This window comes from Tupaia chinensis, unplaced genomic scaffold (genome assembly GCF_000334495.1).
Source record: "Tupaia chinensis unplaced genomic scaffold, TupChi_1.0 Scaffold000493_1, whole genome shotgun sequence".
NCBI classification, from domain to species: domain Eukaryota; kingdom Metazoa; phylum Chordata; class Mammalia; order Scandentia; family Tupaiidae; genus Tupaia; species Tupaia belangeri.
The window spans coordinates 4,043,575-4,052,436 of NW_006160005.1; the positions used below are offsets into that span (position 1 = coordinate 4,043,575).

The 8,862-nt window shown below is 42.7% G+C and overlaps 1 protein-coding gene across 1 annotated transcript in view; it reads left to right on the forward strand.

Annotated features, from left to right (window-relative positions):
• LOC102489272 (dynein heavy chain 9, axonemal) overlaps window positions 1–8,862 on the forward strand; it is a 39,868-nt gene that overhangs the window by 28,844 nt on the left and 2,162 nt on the right. Inside the window, exon 7 of the mRNA XM_027774922.1 lies at window positions 5,479–5,646. Coding sequence (XP_027630723.1) covers window positions 5,479–5,646 — 168 coding nt within the window. The remainder of the gene's footprint in view (window positions 1–5,478; window positions 5,647–8,862) is intronic.

An 8,862-nucleotide genomic window follows, 5' to 3' on the forward strand; every position in this document is an offset into this window, starting at 1 on the left:
CTTTATGCGAAGTGATTAGCGGGGGAAATAGGTAATAAGCTGACCTAATATACACTGCGTTTCCTTCTGCTCTTTCCACCGTCTCCAGCTACTCCACAGCCTCCTTTCATTCTGAGCCTAATTGGGCCAGCTTCCCTCCTAGCCCGGCTTGAACACGTGGTCACATATGAGACCATTAGCTGCATAAGGTTAGCGGCAGTCGAAAGGTAAAGAAAACAGGCTTTTTCCAAATGACCTTTCGAGATTTTCATCTATGAATGTCTGCTTTGTGCTCTTCCCCTAATGAATTCCGAAGACATTTCTTTTAAGATGGGCAGCGTGACCTCTCCTTCGAGAATGGGATTGCTGCTGCCAGGGCTTGTCATTATCCTTGATTTTGATTCCTCACCTGGTCCAGAGCACAAATTGAGCCCTCTCCACCTCCCTACACCTGCCACTACCATGGAATGTTGGCATTTTTGCATCAAAATAGGACCCAGGCAGGCCAGGAAGCCAAGATCCCAAGAGGAGAATGGAGGAGAAGGGATTGTGATGTGGCCATTAATCCTGGGGGTTGATTTCTCGCTTTCTGTCTCTCTCTGTCTCTCTGTGTCTTTCTGGGGAGCACATGCGCCCTATAGCAAAAACCTCTCTTAAATTTTTTTTTTTTAAAAAAAGAAAGAAAGGTCTTGCTTTAAGCCACATAGTTGGTAAAAGGCTGGAGCAGGGTTCTGTGAATTCCAGTTCTTTTGGCCCTAGATCATAGGCTCTTTTGACGATGCCATGTTTCCTGTACCTGAAATCAATACTTTGAGCCTATCTATAGAATGATAAATTTCGTGTCTACTACTGTGATGAACACAAGGGTTTTCATTTAAATTTCTTATTGGCTTAAGTTGCCTTTTATCTGTTTCATGAGGACTTCTACATAAATAATGAAAACGCTTACATTTAAATAATTCAAGAATCAAAGATGTAGCCATGGTCAGTAAGATAAATGTGTGTCTACAGTGGTGAGATAATTTCCTATCTGCTTCAGAAATCTTTCCTACATTATCTCCATCATCAGCCTTCTGCAACAGCCCGTTCCGTGATGGAGAGCTAACTCCTCTTGGAACCCCATTCCGCAACTCGCCATGCCTAGGCATTTACATGGTGCTATTTAATTAAATGGAACCACAAGAAATTGCCATTTCGTAGAAGTCAAAATAATCACAACAGGAATTTCTTAAGTTCAACCTATGTTCTGAAGCCAAACCTGCATCTTTGTCCCACTCGCTCATTGACCTTCCTTCTACCCTCAAAGTAGGAACATGAAAGGTTCCACCTTACACTTGACAGGGGCCCTTCAATGTTGAAATACCTTAATTTATAATTCTCTTCTCTCATCTGATTGTCCTTGTTTTCACCAACTGCTCTTTAAAGGTCATTGTTGCTCGGTCCCCTATCCCCCTCTACCTTCTTGGCTGTCGCCAAGTCAAAGGAACAAAGACCCCGTGTTTAGTGACAGGACATTCCCAGGCACTGGAGACACCAGGGTCCCTTTGAGGCATTTACAACCTCATGAGAAATAGGGGCTAAAAATAAACAAATCATAAACTATAATGCCAGGGTCTGATAAAAGCACTGAAGAAAGCTAAAGCAGAGTAAGGATTAGAGGGAAAGGTGGATAAGGGGTGCCCATTCGGTAGGAAGATAAAAAAGGCCTAAAACCTCGACGTGAGCCCCAAATAAATGTGTTGTCCACTGTGGATTTGTTAAGTTAGATAAAACAAAATAAATGTCTGTTATTCTCAGGAATCAGACTTTCTCCAAAAACAGAATAATGAAAATAGGATTTCACTAATACTTATGTTAGATTGGAGATGAGATGCCTTCCAGTGACCACCCAAGATCATGCTTCAAGTAGTCTTGAGAAATAAAATAACAACGTTATCATCTAGTTTTCTGCTGTAATCCAACACAACAAAATGCATCTGTCTTTTAAAATGGGTAGAGGGACCAGCAGATGGTGTGGGGATTGAGGCACTAGATTTCCCACATGGCCGACCACAGTTTGAATCTCAGACCTAGTGGCTTGCTTCCTCACTTTCCTTCTCTCTGGCTCTCTCGCTTTCTCTTTGGTGAGTGTACATGCACTATAGCAAGTTTAAAAATAAAAAAAAAAAATTTAATTAAACAAATAATTCTAAATAAAATAAAATAAAAATGATTAGATAGTGTGGGAAATGCAGTATACATTGACACCCACCCCCACATTCTCCCCTCCTGGGGGTAGTTTCTGACCAAGGCTGACCCCACAGAAATGTGACCCACCTGTCATTTAAGGAGTAGCCCAAGGCCAGGTGCAGTTCCAGAGGAATACACACCTCTGCCATGGAATCATCATAAGACCCCAGTAGCCAAGCTCAAAGAACGTACTTTGTTGATCCTGTTGATAGATAAGTAACCTTTACCATGACTGAAATAATCTTCAGACATAAATGGAAACCAGACCCCAGTACTGGGAGACAAGTCTACCCAACCTCCATAAGATTAGCATGGTTGCTTTGCTCTAACTGCGCTTAACTCATTGCTATGCTGCACTGGGTGTGGATCTTTCACCAACCAGCCACCATCAGTGCATCTCGTAAGTTAAATAAACTCACATCTGTTTCTGCTGGGTCTCCAGATGACTTCTTTGAAATAGGTAATTTGATGTGCAAGCCCTTTCAGGTTTCAGGCTCCTATGGTATGTATAGTATTTCCTTAACATGGAAATTGAGGGCCCAGCCACAAATGATACAGCTTGCTAAAACACTATGCTCCCAAGCTGGAACCACTCAGGAAATCCCAGGTTCGATTCCCAGTCCAACCTAAAATCTGGGAATAGTGGCATGTGCCTGTAATCCCAACCACTTCAGAGGCTAAGGCAGGAGGATCAGCAGGCTAGACTAGAGAGAGAGAAGCTTGTCCGAAAAAAATTAAAATTGAAACTGACATCCACAGAATTATACAAGTACCAAGGTTATATTTTATAGCACAAATATGTTTCTCCTATAAAACCTTTTACAACCAAGCACCTGCGAGAGATGTGAATTACTATTGAAGTCAATTTCATTTAAATAAAATCCATGTCCACGTTCTTTCCCGTGGTCAGAAACCAGGCAGTCTTTATTTAAAAGCACGTTCAAGTGTGTGCTGATGAGATTCTGAGTTTGGGTGTTTAAAATTTCTTTTGGAGTGAGCAAAAGAAGAAAAAACTGTATGCGGTTCATTGCTGACTCCAGGTTTCTTGCAGGTTATGCTCATTGATCTGTGTGCATACAATATGAAGAATGATCTGAAGTAACTGTGTTGTATTTGTGTTTATCCACCAGTCTTTAATGAAATAAGAAGGAAAACGAAAAAAAGAAAAAAGCATACACTTGAACATGATTTTTACTGTTTTTGTTTTTTTAGAAAGAGATGTTTGCTACAGGGAGCATGTGCTCTCTGGAGAGACAGAGAGACAGGAAGTGAGAAGTCATCCCTCAGGGGAGATGGACACGCCGCAATCCCTTCTCCTCCATTCTTCTCTTGGAATCTTGGGCACGCACACACATGCGCCCAGAGTGAGATTTAAGCTGCTAGGTCCAGGACTCTAACTGTGGTCAACTACATGGGAGTCCAGCAATGTAACCGCTACACTATCTGCTCGTCCCAATTGTGCTTTTAAATGAAGACTGCCCTGTTCCCACCTCTGGTGGCAAGAGTGCCTGGTTTGTGGGGCGTCTTCCTTTACTCGGCCAGTGTCTTTCCCCTTATTTCCTTTCCCACCTTAGCTACTTGCTGCCAGTCCGGCCCAAACATAGCAGAGCAACGGAGGGGTTGTCAGATGGCTGCCCTAGTGCATAGGCACCTTCCCGGCAAAGTGGGGGAAGCCAGCCACTTCTCATCACCGCCCTGTGCCTCTGTCACTGCAGCTGGAGTTGGGGTCCCAGCAAGAGGAAGGGGCAGAGAAGCCTTGTGCTCGCCTGATGGGTCAAACCATAGCAAGGGCCACTGGCAATGAGCATTTCCTGGCATGGGACCAGGACCTCCTGGGGTTTGCAGCATCAGTGCCGTAGCACACCCCGTTCTTACCCTCCTCCCGACCTCTTCAAGGTCTTTCACATTGTATACATACATTAATACAAAACCAGGTCTTCCCAGGGGCCCACACCAAATGTTTGCCATAAACTATCCAAGGGCAACCTTTACCTTCCTCTTTCCTGTCAAATGGGCTTGTGCATAGATTGGAAGTCATGGTGGGAACCTAGCCTTGGTTTTGAGCACTTGTAATCTGAGACAAGGACTCACAAGGGATAAAGTCAGTCTGTCATGCAAGATGAGCTCAGGAGGCCCCAGTCCTACTAACAATGATGCGGCTCTCATGGGCTCAGGAGAGACACCTCCTGAGGCTGCTGGGTTGTGATTCCTGTCATTTCATTTCGAGCACAGCTGGAACATTGCCAGGTCCACAGCAGTGACAATAACTCACACCTGTGCACTCACTGTGTGCCTGGCACTGGCCTATACCCTAGGCCTGCATTGATGGAAGTCTCACAACCCCACCATGAACTGTTCTCATCCTGTTACAGATGAAGCAAGGACTACTGCACCCAGCTGGTGCCGTGGTGCGACGTGCTGTGCACCCTCAGGAAGGACATTCTGCAGATTTCTTTCTTTGGCAGAAGAACTTGCTAAGAATGTCAATGTCACCTTCTGGGCTTGTCCTAGGAACTATTTAGAGGCTTTGCTTTTCCTGTCCATGTCCTCCAAGATAGCTGTCATTCTAGAACCAGAAAGCATGGTCCATTGGAAACTGACTGTTTTAATGTTGTTGTTGTTGTTTTTTAAATTTCCAGAGAGTGTATGCACTCTCTGAGAGTGAGACAGACAGACAGAGACAGAGAGAAAAAGAGGAAGAAAGCATCCCTCCTACCCTCGGGACATGGTTGCGCCACAATCTGTTCTCTATATTACCATCCTGTAGAAATTTTGGGAATGCACACATGCACCCGCACAGTGTTTCAGAAGCTGCTGGGACTGGGATTCAACCTGGAGCTAATGAAGTAGGCTCTAGCTCCCTTAATCACTAGGCTATGGGACTGGCCCTCACTTGAGTTTTTCAAAATAAAAAGCAGTAGTAAAGGCACCAATCGTGTAAATAATTTTGTTTTTTTATTGTGTTGTTCTATTTATTAAACAACACAGAAACAGAGAGTGTAAAACACAAAGGGTGTTTGTATATTTCAGTTTGTGTGCATTTTATTTATCTGGACTTTCTCTTTGCTTTATTGTCAAGTTGATCCAGGAGTTATTTATACCACCCCACAATCTAATAATAAGGTTACACAACTGATGAGGCGTTTGCGTTTTCCTGAGCAATCACCACCCCCGTATGATCTCCAACTCTCCCCATGCTAATTTGAGTGTCAGCCCCTGTTGTTACGGTTATTGTTATTGTTTTACCTCTTGTGCAAATTGTCCCCATAGGACCTTCTGAAGACTGCCTTGGATTTGCACAAACTGGGAAAGCTTGAGTTCAGCGGCATTAGAGGGAATGCCCTCAGTCAGCAGGCTCAGCAGTTGTTCGAGGAATTTCAAGAGATGTATGGGGTCTTCTCAGAGGCCTCCTATGACTGCCTGGATCCCCAGAGCACGGTAGGGCTTAGGAGGGCCAAAGCATGTGCTTTGTCTCTTTCTCATAAGCTTCCAGTCTATAAAGTCAGGATATTTGCATGCATTTTCCCAATGCATTTCCTTTGGCTTTGTACTCCCAGTGCTTTTATCAATTATTATTGGTCTTGGGGGAAGTAATTGTTATCCCTTGTGTTAGGAAAAAGATCATAATTATTCTCCGTATCATGAGAAAGTTCAAGGGAGGGCCTTGCCGGACTGCTAAGTGCTCCTGATGGAAGATATCGGGGTTTCAGGGACACCAAATGGGTGTGATAGTGGGAGATGCGGCCACTTTCGTGGCTTCAAAGGTTTTAAATTAACTTGATATAAGCCAGAAGACACAGAAAGACAAATACTGCATGATCTCAGTGGTATGAGAAATCTGAAGTAGTCAAACTCGTAGAAGCAGAGAGTCAGGAGGGTGTTTGCCAGGACTTGAGGTTGGAGTGGGATGTGGGTGGCGTTGGTCAAAGTGTACAAAGCTTTAGTTCTACAAGATGAATAAACTAAAGAGATGTAAAATAAAGCATGGTGACAATAATTGACCATACTGCATTGCCAACCTGAAATTTGCTAAGAGAATAAGTCTTCAACTACATGGGAATGGTCCTTCAATCGCTCTCTCTCACACACACACACACACACAGACACACACACACACACACACACACACACGATAACTATGTGAAGAGATGGATATGTGAAAAAGTAGTTTGATTGTGGCCACCATTTCACACTGTATACATATATCAAAACATCAAGTCGCACACCTTAAATATATATTATTTTTATTTGGCAATTGTATATCAATAAAGCTGAATAAACTTTAGGCAGAGACCTCTAAGTGAAAGCCGGGCACCCCTGCCCAGTTTACTACTGGCTCTGGGAGAAGTAACTGAAGCCGTAGCCTGCTCCAGGCAAGAAAAGCGCCAGGGATGCTCTTTCCAGAATTTGGACCAACAGTCCACGTCTCACCTACAGCCCTGGGAAAGTAAAGACTATGAGTACAAACCCATGGGAGGAAGAAAGAAGAAAGGCAGCCAGTAGGGAAACGGAATGGTAGAATTACAGGAGGAGGAGGAGTTTTAACAGTATACAAGGGGTGTAGTCTGGTTTTTCAAAACATAAACGATGCGTAACAGTCAAACCAGGGCAACAAACATATCTGCTCCCTCCAGCATTCATCAGTATTTCATGTTGTGCACATTTGAAATCTACTCTTTCGGTTATTTCAAACTTTGTTTTGAACGATTATCTATCTACCATCTTTGTATTGAATTGTTGTCAAGTATTGAGCTATAGTATTGTATAACCCATTCCACTTATTTACATGCATGCTTATATCTTTTAACAGAAATTCCATGGCAGTTCTGACTTGAAGCTGTCAAATATAGGGGAAAAAAAAAGATATGAGGGAAAAGGAGAAATAAATTGGGGCAGAATATGCCCTGAGCACCTTCAGATGTCCAGGGGGATCCTCATGGGCCAGACCTGTGGAGAAATTGCTTTCTAAAAACTCTATTAGTCACAAGTAGGGAAAAAAAAAAACAAGTGGACTACAAAGCAGAATATGTACCATGTATTTGTCACCATATAATAAAACAAAAGGAAATCGTATGTGCAGGAAATAAAACAATAAGTAACACACCACAATGTTAATGTGATTGGGTTTAGAAATTAGAATTATACTGTTTTTCTGCTTTTGGTTTCTTCATGATATACAGCATTATTGTGAAACAATAATAAATAATAACCATTCCATTTGAGGTAAAGTTTCTCTGAAAATTGTTACACTTTGGGAAGAAGAGCACACTAGGGTTGCCAGATAAAATACAGTAATTGGGACATATCGTATTTAAAAAGTCATTATTTACTTGAAGTTCAAGTTGACCTTCCTGTCCTATATCTTTACTTTGTAAGTTTGATAATCTTAGGGAAAACTGGCTAGCTGTTTTCTTAATCAATTGGTGTGTATCTAGAAAAAGTAGTAGGTTTTAATTTAATTAGCTTGCTTTTTCTCCTAATGGCTAGGTTAGTGTGGTTACACTGAAAGATAGATTTTGACTTGGAGGGTGGAAAGTAGGTGGTAATGCTGGAACAGTTCCATCAGTGGGGCTGTTGCTGTTGCAGCGGTTTTCAGGGTGGCCTGAATTGGTGCTGTGAGTGAGAAAGGAAAGGCTTCAGGAAGTGGAAGGAAGGAGCGTGGAAAGGGAGGAGAATGTGCCACCAAAGTGAGGGTCTTCAGATTTTTCATTTAGTTGCAGGAAAGAATTCAAGTGTGAGGGACCAGCAAATGGCGTAATGGTTATGTCACTGAATTCCCACGTAGTCGACCGCAGTTCGACTTGGACCCAGCAGCTTAAAATTCATGCTGGGTGTGTGTGTGCACGTGCCCAGATCCCAAGAGGAGAATGGAGGAGAAGGAACTGTGGTGTGGTCATCCTCCTATCCTCTCTGGGGGGATGATTTTTCACTTTCTACTCTCTCTGTCTCTCCAGCAAGCACACATACCCTATAGCAAAAATCTTAAAAAAAAAAAAAAAAATCAAGTGTGAATCAGCAAAGCAAGTTTATTGAGCAAGGTGAGAATACACTCCACAGACAGAGCAGACTGCTGGTAAGAAGGAGACAGTACTGAGTGCCTCTGAGAGCTCCCTTTATGGAGAACTGACATACATATTCATAAAGGGGGTTGAATTTTTAGGGCATAGGGATAGAATTGAGCCCCCCACCCCATAAGAGTGCTCATTTGTATGCGTGTTCTCTAGCTGAACATGCTGGAACAGAACTTGTATCTGTCATTAGCATATCAAACCTCCTCCCAGGGGTGTGTTTTGCATGTGTGCTAATGAAACAAAGGTCGATTTTTTTTTATTGTGTAGGGGCATTATTGTGCACTCTTGACCACAAAACTGCTACAAACTGGTGTAAACAAGATCTTTGTGGGGTTTTTTTCCTGTTAAGTTTTGTTTGGGGACTAGCCATATTTCTGTTCCCCATCTCCTATCTCCTGTCTCAAAGGACATCACCCTCACACTTGATTTACCACACCATTTTGCAACAATAATAGGAGAACTTTCCAGGTGAATAAAAACTAAGTCACACCATGGTGAACTTCAGAAAATTAAAATAAATCTTCGTTACAACTAAGTCGAATACAAAGGTCAATGGGAAAGAGAATAGTAAAATTTGCTTTCA